Source organism: Pichia membranifaciens (genome assembly GCF_001661235.1).
Source record: "Pichia membranifaciens NRRL Y-2026 unplaced genomic scaffold PICMEscaffold_1, whole genome shotgun sequence".
Lineage (NCBI taxonomy): Eukaryota > Fungi > Ascomycota > Pichiomycetes > Pichiales > Pichiaceae > Pichia > Pichia membranifaciens.
This window is the reverse complement of record NW_017566982.1, coordinates 752,698-768,904: the sequence shown is the minus strand read 5'-3', so window position 1 is coordinate 768,904 and position 16,207 is coordinate 752,698. Positions and strand designations below refer to the sequence as shown.

General features: G+C 46.9%; 4 protein-coding genes across 4 annotated transcripts; 1 reads left to right on the top strand and 3 right to left on the bottom strand.

Moving 5' to 3' along the window:
* Window positions 1-20: 20 nt before the first annotated feature.
* PICMEDRAFT_28737 (hypothetical protein) lies at window positions 21-4,068 on the bottom strand (the record flags this gene model as incomplete). The annotated part of the gene is made up of 2 exons (XM_019162554.1): window positions 21-605; window positions 2,062-4,068. Coding segments are annotated over 2 exons (2,592 nt in total), but the record flags the coding sequence as incomplete, so codon positions are not given.
* Window positions 4,069-6,358: 2,290 nt separating this feature from the next.
* On the bottom strand, window positions 6,359-10,608 carry PICMEDRAFT_14197 (hypothetical protein). Its single transcript, XM_019160267.1, has one exon. It carries the CDS (start codon window positions 10,520-10,522, stop codon window positions 6,443-6,445), a length of 4,080 nt encoding a protein of 1,359 aa, XP_019019777.1. The 5' UTR covers window positions 10,523-10,608; the 3' UTR covers window positions 6,359-6,442.
* Window positions 10,609-12,764: 2,156 nt separating this feature from the next.
* PICMEDRAFT_14196 (hypothetical protein) lies at window positions 12,765-13,292 on the top strand (the record flags this gene model as incomplete). The annotated part of the gene is made up of 1 exon (XM_019160266.1): window positions 12,765-13,292. A coding segment is annotated over one exon (503 nt), but the record flags the coding sequence as incomplete, so codon positions are not given.
* Window positions 13,293-15,181: 1,889 nt separating this feature from the next.
* Window positions 15,182-15,796, bottom strand: PICMEDRAFT_27166 (hypothetical protein; the record flags this gene model as incomplete). The annotated part of the gene is made up of 1 exon (XM_019162483.1): window positions 15,182-15,796. A coding segment is annotated over one exon (615 nt), but the record flags the coding sequence as incomplete, so codon positions are not given.
* Between the last annotated feature and the right edge of the window lie 411 nt (window positions 15,797-16,207).

Genomic DNA, 16,207 nt, shown 5'->3' with positions numbered 1-16,207 from the left:
TTGATATACGTAGTTGCTCATCATTTTTCCATACACAGACCGATCAGGAATGTCTGGATCTTGGCATCGATTAGATAGCCCTTGTTAGACCATTCTTCCATGGACTTCTCCAACTCGTCTAATCTGACGGTTATCACCTCTATCACCTCGTTGTCCATCCAGTGTGGTAATGGCGTCTTATTCTCATCCTGCTCCATATCGACGTCTACCCAGACAATCTCGCAGTTGGCGTCGCTCAGCCCAGGGTCACTCCACACAACCCCAGATCTCTTACGGATGACTCCAACGTAGCCCGTCTCCTCCCTGAGCTCTCGCAAAGCACAAGCCTCAAGAGTATCTTCCGGATCGACCAAACCGGCAGGGAACTCTACACAGACCCCTCCAGTAGGAGGTCTAAATTGTCTGACGAAAACCAACTTATTATCGCCATTGGCGTATTTTAAGGTCGGGATGATGATAACCGCATCCACGTCTGACCCTTTCGGTCTTGTTGTACGTCTGGCAATCTCCCAAACGCCTTTATTCCCTGCCGGCGAGATATAATCCAGCTTTTCGAGATTGATAAACCGTGCATTCTCGTTTGACAATGGTTCTTGATTGATGACCTTGGCAACAGTGGTTTTTGGATCAAGTAATTTGCTGGCTTGCTTGTACAGGGCAGATGGTGAAGACGACATGGCTCTGTTTATTATACACAATTGTTTTCTTCTCCACATTTGCAACACTTCAGCAAACTGTCTCAACCCATTACCCCTACATCGTTTCAAGTTCCTTCTTTTGGGCTCGTCCCACATTAACCATCCGGCCCCCGGGCTGAATCTTCGGTATGCGTCACGCTTACGTAACATTATCATTGCAACAATCCAGTCTCTTCCTTTTTTCTTTCTATTTCGAGATTCCATCAAAGCAGGATCTTTTATCTTAATATCATATGACGGTTTGACTGCTAAGAGGAAAACAGGAGTTTTGGTGAAACTAGAAATAACACTAACATCGACGTGATGTCAGACGTTTATAACCGCATACAAACAGAACTTGTATCTTCAGGAAAATATAAGGAGATCTACACCCTGCTAGAAACCGAGTTGCGAAATTCAGGATGGTATGACAACTTCCTGCAACTGACTGAACAGACGATTGAGAAGACCAGCGATAAGGACTTGCAGTTTGGTAAACTAGTATCTGCTCTCCAGGATAAGGGAATACAAAGCGTGCCTGACGAGGTGAAAATGAAAGTAGTACAGAAGATTGCAGAGTTTCTGAACGACGTGGTGGAATAAAAACTGAATGGTGAAAGTACTGGGTACTGACAACTTTTATGAATTGGGGTACATCAAATAATATATAAACACAAACATATACATACACACTTAGATGATGTACTATATAATACATTTAGTATTTTTTACAACTTTTTTAGCTCCAGGTAAAGAGCGGAATATGTGGAAAGAGTAAATTACTCTTCTAATCATCGTAATCTTCATCTTCATCAATCTTTCTCACCTTGTTTTCGTTTTGAGCGATTCCTGCCGCGTCAACATTATCATCCTTTTTCTCGAGTTCTTCTTCTTTATCCTTAGCAATACTTTTCAACTCGGCAACGTCGTCAACTTCCATTGGTTTTAAGTCAATGGTCTTTTCTTCGTCTTTTTGCCCGCTCTTGTCATCTCCATTATCCCTGTCAACCCCTTGCTCGTGCTCCAGCGGAACGTCTCTACTTGCAACAGCTGGGACACTTTCTGACTGAGTGTTTGTTTTCAATACGCCATTGGAACTCTCAGGAGCGGTATTTTCCTTGGACTCTTTTCCATCGGTAATCTTTTGCTTCTTCTCACCGTTCATGGTGTTGCCATTTCCGTTAATATCGCTGTCTTCCAGCGGCCTCTTTTCACCTTTGAACTCAGGATTTGATGTTTCGGCTGATGACGGAACCTCGTTTGAAGTAGCCTTCGAATTCGAATCTTGCTGTTCTTCACTCTTTATTCCTGCAGATTGAGAACCTCCTTGAGATGGAGGCTTCACTGCTTCTGCTCCATTGGTTTCAGGTTTTGGCTCAATTACCTTTTCTGCTTCTAGCAATTGTCTTGCATTGGCCTCTGCCTCAGCTTCGGCTTGGACCTTAGCTTGGTTTTCAGCTTCAGCTTCAACTTCAGCCTGGGCCTGAGCTTGAGCTTGAGCTTGAGCTTCGGATTCAGCGTGAATTCTGGCCTGCTCTCTGGCTTCTTCATCGGCCTTAATTTTAGCGTCAGCAGCAGCATTAGCTGCAGTCTCAGCATCTGCCTCAGCTTTGGCCTTAGCCTCAGCTTCAGCGGTTTCAGCAAACTTTCTCTGCTTCTCCATCTCCAGCTCCCTTTCTTGCTGAGCCTGCTTTCGATTTTCGGAATTGATTTCAAGCTGTCTTTGCCTTTGTCTCTGGGCCTCTTTCTCTTTTTCTTCAGCGTCCTTCTTTTCCTTTTTGGCCTTTTCCTTCTTGACCTTCTCTGCCTGCTTTTTCTCTTCTTCGGCCTTCATCTCGGCTTGTTTCTGTAATCCTGCAGCTCTTTTGGTGGCCTCTGCTTCTGCCTCTGCTTTTCTCTTTTCTTCGGCATCAAATTCTGCCTTTCTTTGGGCCTCTGCCAACTGCTGCTGCTGCTGTTGCTCAGCCAGTCTCTGGGCTTCGGCTTGTCTTTGAACCTCAGCCTGTCTTTGAGCTTCAGCTTGAGCCCGCTGTTCATTTGACTGCTGATGGATTAAGTTCGGAGCATTTCCAAGTTGGAACTGCTGACCTAATGGCAAGCCGTTAGCAGGGTTCAACTGATGTTGCTGTTGCTGCTGCTGCTGCTGCTGCTGCTGGATCATCTGGTGAGAAGGCATGGTAAGTTGATGTTGAGTTTGAACAGGAGGAGGAAGGGCACCACCTTCTTTTTCGTATTTGGATAGTTGCATCAATCTCTCTGCAATGTGAGGGTTATCTGGGTCCAAGGACGCGGCACGTCTGTAGGCGTCCAGAGCGTCACCTATTTGGTTATTACAAGTTTCATAGAGAGTACCTAGGTCGTACCAGACTTCGGATAGGTAAGGATTCAATCTGATTGCTCTAGTGTATGCGTCCAAAGCGTCCTTGTACTGGGATATCTTGTAGTACAAAACACCGATGGAACACCAGAAGGTTGGGTTTCTTGAATCCAAGTTGACTGCATGTTGGAAGGACTCGTAAGCGTTTGGATAATCCTGTTTGGACATGTAAACTCTACCAAGATAGTACCAGGAATGTGCGTCTGAGTTGTTCAATTCGATGGACTGGTTCAAAAGCTGGAGGGCAATGTCTAGGTCATAGAAAGGTGCCTCTGGTTGGGAGTAGAGTCCTCCCAACTGCTGGAGAACCTTGGAATGGTTAGGACTTGACTGGAGCACTCTTTCGTAAGCTTCCTTAGAACCGGTGAAGTCTCTGTTTTGCTCGAGAACGGTACCAATTTGGAACCAGACGTCGGTCTGGGTCAAGGGTGCTGGGGGTCTGTTCAGGATGTACTGGAAGCACTCCAAGGCTTTCTGGAGCTTCCCCTGTAGCTTGTATATGATGCCGAGTCTGAAGTAGACCTCGTTGGCCTTATCGAAGTTGGGGTCCATTTCCAAGACCCGCACAAAGGCCTCCTCGGCGTATTCCAAGGAGCCGTATCTGTCATACAAGATTCCGATGCCGTGCCAGAGCTTAGGCACGGACAAGTTCTGGAGGTTGAGGAGGGCCTGCTGGTAGGCTGTGTATGCAGATTGGAGGTCGTCTAGCATGAGGTAGCAGTGGCCGAGGAGGCCCCATGTTTCGCCGTTGTGCTGGTCGAGGGCGAGTGCTCTGCGGTAGAGGTCTGCGGCCTCGGCGTAGGCGTCTCTTGTTCTGTACACGTGAGCCAAGTGGGTGAGGGCCTTGGCGTTGTTGGGGGTGTAGCGTAGGACGGTCGAGAAGGCCTCGACAGCCTTCTCGACCTGGCCGATCGTGTCTGCGCACGTGCCGATGGCAATCCAGGTTTCTGCACACTGCTGGATGAACTTCTTGTCGTAGGAGGACATGCTGGGCGTGCTTGTGGCTGGGGGATGGGGTGGGGGAGGGTGGACGGAAAAGTAACGGGCTGCGGTGTCGGGTGGAGGGTGTAACGAGCTAACGCTGCATGCAGACGACAGTGTCGAGGAAGAACGGGTGCTACTAAGGGCGCAGACGGGGCAGCCGGGGCCAGGGAGAAGAAGAGCCAAGGGCAGAGAAGCAGAAAGGAGGAGCAGCGGGGGCACAACGGGGGCCACAAGCAACGCACCGCACCCCAGTGCAACGCAACGTCCTCCGAGCAGAATGGCCGTGGCCAAGCACGCCAGGGGAGAGACCGGGCGGCCAGGAGATGCTGCAACTCTCGGTGACTGGCACAGGACCTGGAGACGGGGCAGCAGGCTGGAAAAACAGGAAAAACACACAAGAGAAAAAGAAAAGCCAACGCAGCCGGCCGCTGCCTGCCTCTGCGGCAGCGGCAGACAGCGAAGGGAACAATAGGCGACTAGCGTGGAGCAGCTACAGCCCGGCGGGAACAAGACACAACTGCAGAGCGATCGAGCGGGCGTGCAATCGCCATTGTCCGTTGCCCGAGGCGACACGGGAGCACGGGAACGGGAACGGAAGAGGAGGGGCAGGAGCAGGAGGAGCCGTCGAGGAAGTGACGGCGCTGGCCGGGCTACAGCCGTGGAAAGCCGGGGCCGGGGCCAGGACCAGGACCGGCGACAAGCGCCCTGTGGTATCCGGACGCAGCGGCAGAGCGGAGCCGCGCCGGTGCCGGGCAGGCCAGCAGACCCGCAGGCAGAAACGGGAAGACCCCTCTTCCGCGGACGGCCGCCGTCATCGCATGCAGCCGTGGTACCGCCGCACACAGTCACCCGACGGGGTCAGCCGCGCGTCGCTGCTAGCACCAGCTCTAGCACCCGCTCTAAGTCACGTTCTAATCTGACGGACGGCTGGCGCAAGGAGGCAGAGCCACTATGCGCCTGTCTTATCGAGACGCGGGAGGAGCAGGGTGCGGCGGGAACGAACCCGATCTTTTCCTTTTTCCAGCAAGCAGTGCAAGAGCGAGCAGGACGGACGCAAAGCGCAGCCCCGTTGGCAGGCAACAGGCGTGGTGACACGCTGGCGGCAGCAGGAGAAGTGCCTCGAAGAAGGGGAGGGCGACGGCGGGTGCGTGGAGACAAGATCGCTCAGCCCAGCCGCAGACGGGACAGGACACACGGACTACGGCACCAGACGTGTCCAGACCCACGCCGCCACCACCGGCCGCCACCATCGCACCACGTTGCGCTTGAAACAACACGTCACAGCCAATCAGTCACCCGGGAATGGCCTCGTAGTCTCGCACGGAAGACGGCGCACGGTGACAGCGTCCGGCTTGATAATAGCTACCGTGGCAATCGACTGCTCGCCCGGCCTCCAGTTCCTGCCGCACGCCTCATAAATAGAGCCTGCATTGTCGTGTACAAATTAAAGTCCTCCTTTGAATCTCTTCAAAGCCGTTGATTGTTTTGGCTGCTGCGGCTGCTTCTGTTTCTGCCGCCGTCTGCCTTTTTACTCTTTTTTCTTTTCGCTCGCCTTTTTTTCCCGGCCTCTAAGCCCTCATGCACGTCAGCCAGACCCCCGCCAGGCTCCCGCCCTATCTCCCTCAAAAGTCTCCCTATCCCGTCTTCCGCTAGGCAATTGTCGTCTATTGTCTACTTACCCGCTTCGCGTGCGCATTTTTACATTTTCAGTACTTTCTGCATTTCCACATTTCCACTTTTTCACTTTTCCACATTTCCACTTTTCGCCATTTCCACATTTTCTCATTGACATTTTCAGTTATTCTTTACCCCCTTCAATTAGACCCAGCTTGCTGTTTGCCGCTTTCCGTTTGAAGCCTTTCAGTGCCTTTAGATGTACCCTTTAAAATAGTTCCCCTTGCCTGCAGCAACACGTGACCAAGCGTAGGATGTAGAGCCTTCCCCTTCTTTTTAGGTCTTTTCTGCCTTTTTCTAGCAGGCAAAATACACGCACTACCCCATTGCAGCACCTTCCATAATTCTATCATTCTTTTTTTTCTCCCGGGCGACAACAACGGTTTGCCCCTCCCTCCCCTTGCACCACAAAAAAATTCAAACAAATTAGAAAATAAAAAAATACGAGAAAAACAAGAAAATAAGAAAAACAATATAAAAACTGATGAAAAAAACAAAAATAAAAAAAATCAAAAAATCAAAAATCAAAAAAATGGGAAAATAAAGCTAAAAATAAAAGAGTAAAAACTAAAATTAAAAATTAAATAAATGCGAAATTTGATACAAGCACGTGACAATTACTCTTTGTAGAAGCCCTAAAAATTTCCAAATCCTGACGATCTCTTAGTATTCCGTTTTATCTTTATATTACCGAATAAATATACACATTTATTTACATGGTGGTATTACACTATTTCAACGTACGTATAAAAGAATCCAAATTATATTCTTCTTCGTACTGCTTTTCGTCCCAAAGTTCTCCGAGCTCCTTCACTGCGGTGCCAGCCTTGCCACCCAACCCACCTTCGTCGGTAACATCGTCAATCCCGTTCATCTTCTTTTGTTTCTTGCTAGCCTCACTGTCTTTCTCATTGTTGTCTCCTTCGGTAGACTCACCTCCAACCTTGTCAGAATCAAACAAATCAAGTAATTGATGTGTATCCATAGATGCAAGACCTGCATTTTGTTGGTTGACAATACTGGAGGCAATATTCATTTTGAATTTTTGTAATCCCATAATCTTTTCCTCTAGCGTATCCCTAGTGATCAATCTATACACATTGACGACCCTCTTCTGCCCTAATCTATGCGCTCTATCCATAGCCTGCAAATCATTCATCGGGTTCCAGTCATGCTCCACAAAAATAACTGTGTCAGCACCAGTCAAGTTCAAACCCAACCCGCCAACTTTTGTTGTCAAAAGTAATAGATCTATTGACGGATCCTCGTTGAATTGTTTCACAATACTCTGTCTGTACCTTGGATCAGTAGAACCATCCATTCTCAAATAGGTCACATTAGGCATATTTTTCTTGAGTAAATCATTTTCAACTATATCAAGCATATCCTTCATTTGGCAAAACACTAAAGCACGATGCTGAGAAATAACTGTAGATTCATTCCCAATCAACCCAATACCACATTCTTTCAATAAGTTCTTTAAGGATAATAGTTTAGGAGCATGCTCAATATCGTCAAGCTTCATATTATATTTCTTCAAATAAGCAGACACCTCGTTGTATTGAGGGTGACTCTTGGTCAAAACTAATGAAGGATGATTACATAACTTCCTCATGTATTGCAACACCTGGAAAACATGTTGTTTGGCACCTTTAACGTCTTCTTCATCTTCACCTGTGCCAGTGGTCTCTTCAATATCTTTGACTATACTCTTCTTTTGTTTGTTGATGAAATCCTTGTATAATTGTTTTTGAAGATTCGATAATTCGCAATAATAATCTTGAATAATCTTAGGGGGCAAATCGGCCAAAACGTCTTCCTTCAACCGACGCAACATGAAAGGTAGCACTTGTTTATGTAAACTTTCTAAAACGAGGGCACCTTTCTCTTGCTCCTTTTGACCTTTGTTTCTCCTCGATGACGCAATAGGCTTCGCAAACTTAGCATCGAACTGTTTATAAGTACCCAAAAATCCAGGCATCAAAAAATCAAACAAACTCCATAACTCAACAACATTATTTTGAATAGGTGTACCAGATAGTAATAATCGGTGTTCTGCCTTCACTTGCTTCACACATTTAGAAAGAACCGATTTGGCATTCTTGATAATATGGCCCTCATCTAAAACACAATAGTTGTAATCAAACTTAGTAACAAAGTCAACATCATTCCTTACAATATCATAGGAAGTAATAACAATGTCAATATCATCTTTGACTCCATTTTCTATTTGTTTCTTCAGCTGTGCTCTGGCTGAGGGAGGACCGGCATAAACAATAACCTTCATAAATGGAGCATATTGCTGAAACTCTTGTTCCCAATGACCAGTCAACGAAGGGGGACAAACGATCAAAGATGGTAATTTCCTACTCTCAATTGATCTATCCTTAGCAAACTTTTCAGATCTCATGTGATGATCACTTGCAACCATACAAATTGTCTGTAGAGTCTTACCGAGTCCCATATCATCACATAATATTCCATGTAAGTGATATTTGTTCAAAAAAAACAACCAGTTAACACCTTCCTGTTGGTATTTTCTCAAAGTAGCTTTGATACTGACTGGCATCTCAAAAGGCTCAATCTTAGATGGATCCATCATTTGGCTTAAAAATTCTCTTTCCTTTTGTCTACCCTCCAATAAACTTGCAGGCATATCAACTGGATCAGGAATACCTGATTCTAATGGAACAAGTTTTATAATTTGTGCAAAAGTTGCAGTGGCAATCAATCTAATATCTCTATTAGAGTCACTCATGCGCCCTAAAATTGGAACAATTAGGAACACAATATATGGCAGAATAGAGGAATCCATAAACTGCACAACATGGTAAATACATTCAACAGCACCTTGTCTTTCACTAACATCATGTGGATTATTCAACATTGGTAAAATATTCTTAACTAAAAGTTCGAAACCAACATTAGGACAAGAATCTACAATGCTGGCAAAGCACTTTGATGAAGCATAACGAAAGACAGATTCTTTAGAGTTCAACCCTTTGAGAATCACATCAACATTGGATAGGATCTCATCTTTAAGCTTACTATCTATCCATGGGAATACAGTCTTGTTCAACTCGAATGAATCAATGATTTCTTGACCTTCTTTGGCACTTAGTTCAGAAATGTTTTTATTCAAATTATTCATTGGCTCAATCATCATAGCTTTGAATTTTGGAAGTTTGACAAATAGTTCATCACCAAACAACTTAATAAGAGCTTCAAGTGTTACCATTCCTCCCTTTCTTTTGATCACAGCTCCTTTGATTTCAAAATCAATTGATCCAGCACCACTTCCAATCTTGTTGTCTTCGACAACAGCTGTTTCCTCTAAGATGTTGGCATCTCTTCCCTCTCTTACTAAACTCAAGATTCCATCGTAGTCTTTATTAGGGGAATATTCAGGAACTTCAGCGGGATCAACACACAAAAATCCACATAAGTTTTTAACAATTTTTTCTGCAATATTATTTCTATTCTCTTGAATCAATCTGCTGATCAAATATGCAACATCTTTTGAAACGTATTTTTGAATCAGGTTGCTATTCGTAAGTTTAACACCATCCATCAAAGAACGAATGATTGGGTTCAACTTTTTAGGTAAAGCTCCGTCACCGTCAAAAACTGTACAGCGAATGTAAGCACCAGCAATTGAAGAATTGACGGAATAAAGTCTACTCTCATACTCATCTTCAACTTCAACAATGCTAGTTTTTACTCTATCTCGTGCAGATTCTAAAGCCTTCCCTGTGGAGATTCTAACAGCTGCACTTAATGATTTGTATGCATTACCGTACCAAACGTTGACTAGATCATTAGCATCGGAGATTGAGAATGCACCTGGTCCAGCATCAACTTCGCCAGTCACTAAAACTGCCAAGCTTTTCAACTTGAACGATGATAGATGGGCCTGTTCTCTAAACAAGCTAAGTAAGTAAGCTGAATGAGACCTTGTACTACGCAACAAAGGAACAATTTCTCTAAAGAATGGTAGAGAAGAAGTGGGTGTGGTCAAAAGCTCCATCAACACAGGACTTATGGATTGAGATATTAGGGAGTAGTTTACATTGCTCATTTTCCCTTCTTTTACAACTGATGAGAAAAACTCACTGATTATCCAACACGATAGAAGACGGGGTGTTATAAAATTACTCTGTAATTTTTTTTGTAGGACTGTGAAAAAAGATATAACGACTTCTTCATTTGAAAATCTAGATATTGTTCTCCCCATTGCACGTGCAGAAATCAACCTAGTGAGATAAATGGTTTCGAGGGGTACAAGAGTAACATCACAATTGATAATTGGAGCATCTATATTGATATGGAGATCGTATTCAGACTGAGGTATACCAAACGTTCCGTTACTGCTATTACTGGTGTTGCTGTCACTATGACCATTACCATTATCAGAAACAATGTTATCGCCGTTTTGTTTTCTCTTTCTTTTCTTCTCATCCTTTTGATCGTTATTACTATTATTTGATATGTTGGAAAAAATTCCCTTTTTGTAATTGATACCGGTTAGCTGGATATCCGATAATGACATGGATTGGCCCGACGGACGTAAAATGTTGCGTGGATTCATTGAGTAATTGAATCTAGGTAAACCAATAGGTGTTACCATTAGATCAAGCAATGGAGCGATATGTTGCTCGAAAGCGTCTTCAAGTGATACACCCGTTTTTACCAAAAAGTTAATGAGTTCATCATAGACTGTTGTAGATAAATTCAAAACATCTTCGTTTCTTTCCATCAACAGATTTTGAAATATCAAGCGAATAATTTGACCGTTGATCCAACTATGCATTGAGGGGTCCGGGATATGAATGAAAGATAATAAAGTTGTCAAAACTGATTTTCTCACACTGGCTAAACTATGACGTAGGAATGGGTATAATCTTGGAACAAGCTTTGCAAAATTCCAATCGTCAGCTTCGTTACTTGACATTTCATGTAATATTTCAAAAACTGCTGTTTCATTACAAAGTCGTCCCAACAAATCCATTACAGAGCCTGTAGCTGCTGCCAAGTCATCTTTGAGATCAACCAAACATCCCCAAAGAACATAGAGTAATTCCTTAACCAGACCTTTTTGTAGCACAACAAACTTGGAAGTAATTGGTAGCAAAATTGCTGAAGCAACAGTTTGCACATCATCATCACGGTCTATATCGTTTTCACTTTTCCGCAAACAGTTGATTACTAGATTTGTTGTTTCAAGTAACATATTCGAGTTATCTATCACGAGTTCTGGTTTAATTGACACGAAATAACGTAAGCCAAGTAACCCACCATGTTTGGCCTCCCAGCATGGTTTTAAAACGTTTTCTTGTTTTATGAGGTCACACAAACACTTGAAGATATTACTTTCAAGGGAATCATTAACCTGCCTCAGCACAGCAGCTAAAACTTGAGCAGCATTTTCTCGCACAGGAGCAACCACCGTATCGGAAATATAATCGCCAAATCGGTCCATGGCAAATATTGCTAATAGACGCACGACCAAATCCTCCAGCGTGCTCGAATTTCTCATGTCGTTCACTGATTTGGACTTCCCTGCGACACGGCCAGCAGAATCGGCAAGAAATTTGAATTTCATCATCTCACGTAGACCTAAAGTCGATCCATGACGGACTTCCCAATTGGGAGAAAATAAAGATTTGATGAGCAACTCGTAGACACCTTGAAGTATCCAGACATGGTCAGCGAATTTAGCAAATGAGGAGACTGTTTCTTGCAAGGGTTTATTTTCAATGACCAACTTGGTTCCATTTTGCTGTGAAGTTATATCTACATCCGGAACAGGTGCAGATGATTGTGGGTTAGAAGACACCTCGGAGTTATTTCGCGATAGCTGCTGTGATATCGTGCTTTGTGTTATATCGACTGGAATGGACTTGGAGTTACCTAACTTAGCCTTTCTTTTTGCTAAGGCACGCATTCGTGCGGAGACTTTTGGCGACTTAATCGACTGCTGCTGTCCTTCCGACTTAACTTCAGCCTCGCTCTTGATCTCCGACTTAACTCCTGCCAATGTTTCGCCAAAGCCTATCTTCTTGGTAAATTCTACCATTTTCATTCTGGTGTCTGGATCTAAAGAGTTGTCGTTTCCAAGAGATTTGAACGTGTCATAGTTCTGGTCAGAAGTGGATAAAAGCGTGCAGCCGGACGAGAGTATCTCAGACAAGTTCCAGTCTTTGAACGATACAAGTATGGCTTCGTACTCGTCCGTGTCAAGTATCTTCTTCAACTTCGCCTCGTACTCCTCATCCTCTTCCTTCTTGATCTTTGCCAACTCTGAGCAAGATTCGTCGTGCAATACACTGTTCCCTTCTTCATCCTGCGGGCTCTCTTCTCGCAGATCACCATTCTGACTTTCCTGAACACTTTCGCCATTGCTCGCGTTCGGATCCCACTCGGGAACATGTGCAATGATGCCTCCGAAGGCTCGTGCAGCCGATATTCTCGTCTCCCATTTCTTGTGGAATAGAAACGGGTACACTCTCGACACGAGGTTGAGTATGTCGTGCGGGTGCTGTTTCGCAAGGTCCGCCAACTGGTCTGCCGCCGTGTTTCTCACAAACGGAGTCGATCCCGTCTCCAATATCGTCACCAATCTGTCCAATCGAGACATGGTGCTAGCTGGTCCAGGTGCTGTGTGGGCTCTGATGCTGGAAGTGTTGCAGAACGCCTGTCGCGACCGCTTTCCCTCTCGCGATGCGCCTCCGCCGAGCAGCGCAAAATGTAAAACGGGGGAAACATTTCTCTTTATATTCCTGCTCTCGGCGGGCGAGCAACCGCGTTTGCGGTGCCTTTCACGTTTTTGTCCTAACTGCGCGTGCCAAAGAGCTGGGGCAGAGGGCCGAGAAAAGAGGGCGTCCGTACACCAGAGAAAGGCTAGCCGTGTAAGTTACATGAATTTCACCACAGGTGCACAAGAGTCCGGAGAGATACGCTGGAAGCATGAGGTAGGCAAAGGTGAAAAAAGTAGTGACAGACAGCACTGCACAGCACTACATTGCACTGCAAGCATAGCATAGCAATTAGCAATGGGCTTTGTGGATGCCATTTTTATTCTTGATCAGACCCAGTTTCCCATCCTGCATCACACACTCAAGCCGGAGGTGCCATCTTTTGACTATGTGCGTAGCCAGTTACTGATTGCAAAACGGGAGCTTCTTTCGAAATGCGGCGTCGACATTTCCACAGAGTTCAGTACAAACGAGATCTTTGACTCAAGTCCCTCGATGCTAAACCTCTCTACCGCAGGTAGCACTCTTCACGGGACCACCAGTGACTATGTGACGCTAGATCCGGTTTTCAAACTGGACAGTGACTGGCTTGTCTCGTGGTGCAAGATTGACGGGCTTTACTTTCTCACACTAGGAACAGCGCCGCAGGAATTTCTAGAAGTTGTGTCTGACGACGAGGCCGACGAGGCCGAAGACCATGAAGAGGCAGAAGAGGACGACGGAGAGGATTATGCGTTGACAAAAAATGCCGGATCCACTGCAGATGGTTCCAATATGCACTCTCGCGGAGAGTATAGCCCATTAAGTGATGAAGAAGAAGAAGAAGAAGAAGAAGAAAATGAGGTTAGTGAGAACGATAATGAGATCAACTCTTCTGAAAATGGCCACCTTGAAGAAGATGAGCAGACGTCTTTGAGGTCGCACGAAAGTGCAGCACCACGGGCACCCACTGGACTACCAGCACCTTCACTAATTGCAAACTCGCCTAATCCTTTGCAATACATCAGTTTCTTGGATGTTTTCTCCCAGGCAATCAAGCTGATGCTACAAACAGTCACGCTTTCAAGCCACAAAGTGCAGCTCAATGCCCACCGCATAATAATGCTTTTGCAGGAACTGCTAGATGCATCGGTGCCATTCATCATCGATATGAATCAGCTTAGAGAACTGTTGCCCAACGGGAGTGTGATCGACAAGATTGTGTCAGCAACGAAACAGATTCAGAACACGGCTGCGTCCTCAATTTCGAATATCAAGAGCGGATCAATCTCAAACCTGAGAAACGATCTGAACATCCAGGCACCAGCGAACGGTTCGGGATTTGTCTATTCGACAATACTTGAGAGATCAGGAAATAAAACGCCCTGGAGAAAGGCGAATGTCAAGACAGCCCAAAATGAGATTTTTGTGGACATATACGAAACGATAGATTTGATAATTTCGCCGAAAAAGAATAAGAACTACAGAAAATATTCAACTTATTCAACGAACAACTACAACCCTTCATACGATAGCAGCGAAGTGTCTCTCACTAGAGCGTCGATTCACGGCCACATGGACTTGACGACTTCGCTTGTCGGGGACCCTACCATTGAAGTCCAGCTCGGGGTTCCGTTTACATCCTATTCAAACAACATTTCGCTCGATGACTGCTATCCTTCTTTGCATCGGGGTATCAATAGGCAAGTTTGGAAAAATTCCAACAGCAAGGTGATACAACTTGTACCACCGCAGGAAAAGTCCAAGTTGCTGACGTACAACATCGACTTGATGGAGCTCCATGCTATAAGCAAAGGCGGTCTGGACCTCAACAAATTCTGCGGTTTGATCAACGTCGAGCTACATTCCGGGTTAGGTGTCAATGCAAACGAGTTTGAGGTGGTTGTGCACACCGGGTGTGGATTGAACACTGGGTTTGGCATAAGCTCCTCGAACGGGAAGACCAGCAGCCAATCTAATATTAAGGATGTGCAGGACCTGGTGATTGAGCTGTTCTTACCGACAAGCACAAGTCTAGATATGGGCGGAGACGGGGAGAGAAAGGAAGGTATGGCCAGAAACATTTCCGCTTCCAATAACGGCAGCACCAGCAACGCCTTGATGAACCGACAGATTGCGGGTTCGACTGGGTACGGCGCCAATCAATCGCATGATCAGGACGGCAATGGCAGGCCCTATGACCTCAAAGTCTTACGCAGCAGTACAGGCACAGTCACTCGCACGATACAGGGCAGCTACGAGTGGAAGCTGGATTCGGATGTTGTGGTCGGCGGTGTATTCACGTTGAGAGGCTGCATTGACGCTGACGCCAAGAGTGGCGAAGAGAACTCCGAAAGTGACGGAACATCCGCCGCTTCTACTGCCACGAGAAAGAAGGTCAGTGGTACCAGGGGACACGTGTCGCCACGGTTCCTGCGGGTTCACTACAAGCATCACGGAAGTGTTCCGAGCGGCATCAAGGTCCAGGGCATCAAGGTGATCTCCGGCGGCGCCAAGGCGAAGCCGTTCAAGGGTGTCAAGTATACGACCGCGGCGGGAGACTTTATTGTCCGCTAGGGTGCAGTGCAAAGTAGATCAGCATATACACGTATAAAGAGTAATGTAACGATTCAATTGTCCGCAGGGTCGGCCGGGCCCGCCGGGCCCACGTCGCCTACAGGCCCTCCCTTGTTAGGGGTCACCGTGAGTCCTGCCTGCAGAAGCATTGAGAGGTGGTCCAGGTCAGACACAACCGCGTCCAGTTTCGAGGAGGCGTTCTTCTCGAGGTAGGCGGTCTCGACGTGGGAGTTGTCTTCGTGGCGTAGGAGCACGACTGCACAACCGGCAGCCAAGCCGGCGTCCATGTCGTCCCGGGAGTCGCCCACCATGAGCACCTGTTGCGGCGCCACCCCCCACGCGGAGATGATGTGCAGCAATGGCTCGGGCGCTGGCTTTGGCGGCTTAAACTCCCGTGTCACCACCGGTCCTGTGACAATTCTACTTCTCCCGTCTCCGTCGAAGGGGTCACACTGCAAGAACTTCCCGCAGAAATCGCCCACGGGCTTCGCCACGTTTCTCGTGCAAATCGACGTGTACACCCCCCGCTCGGAGAGCATGGCGAATGCCCGCTGCAGGCCCTTGGTGGGCTCTTGCTCCCGCATTGCCTTCTCCTCGATCGCCTGCAACTTCGCCTCTGCCTCCGTCTGGGCCTCCACGGTCGCCAGCGAAGCCACATGGTCGAGAATGTCCACGCCGGCGGGCACCTGCAACTGTCTACGCATCTCGCCAAACATCCACGTTTGCGGACGTGTCAGCGTTCCGTCCATGTCGAAGATAACTCCTCTGAGTGGCAGCACAAGACCGCCGTCCTTGTTGTTGCTGCTGCTGCTGCTGCTGCTGCTGCTGACGCTGTCCTTGCTGCTGCTGTGGCAGCTGGCACCCACTGTTGCAGGCGTCCTCAGCACCAGTCTATACGTGTTTCCCGTCGCCTTCACCGTCATGCCTCTGTTCCTCCTGCTTCATGTGTTTTCCTTCTTCCTCGTCATTTGCCCCTCTGCCCCGTCTGCCCCGTTTGCTTGCCCCGTTTCTTCTCTGGCCAATCACAGCCGCGAGCCACTTCCGAACGATTCATGCCACGGCAGCCCTCGCTGCCGGCACGCCCCACGCCCCACGCCTTCGCTCCCCGCCGCTGCTGCATACCCCGCTACGTACTCCGTCCGGGGAACGGTCTGGCGCCGGAGCCGTGCTTGCTGCCTGCCTGC

Bases quoted from the DNA above. Each gene is read 5' to 3' on its own strand.
- PICMEDRAFT_14197 (XM_019160267.1), bottom strand. From the start codon at position 10,522: ATGCATAGTTGGATCAACGGTCAAATTATTCGCTTGATATTTCAAAAT.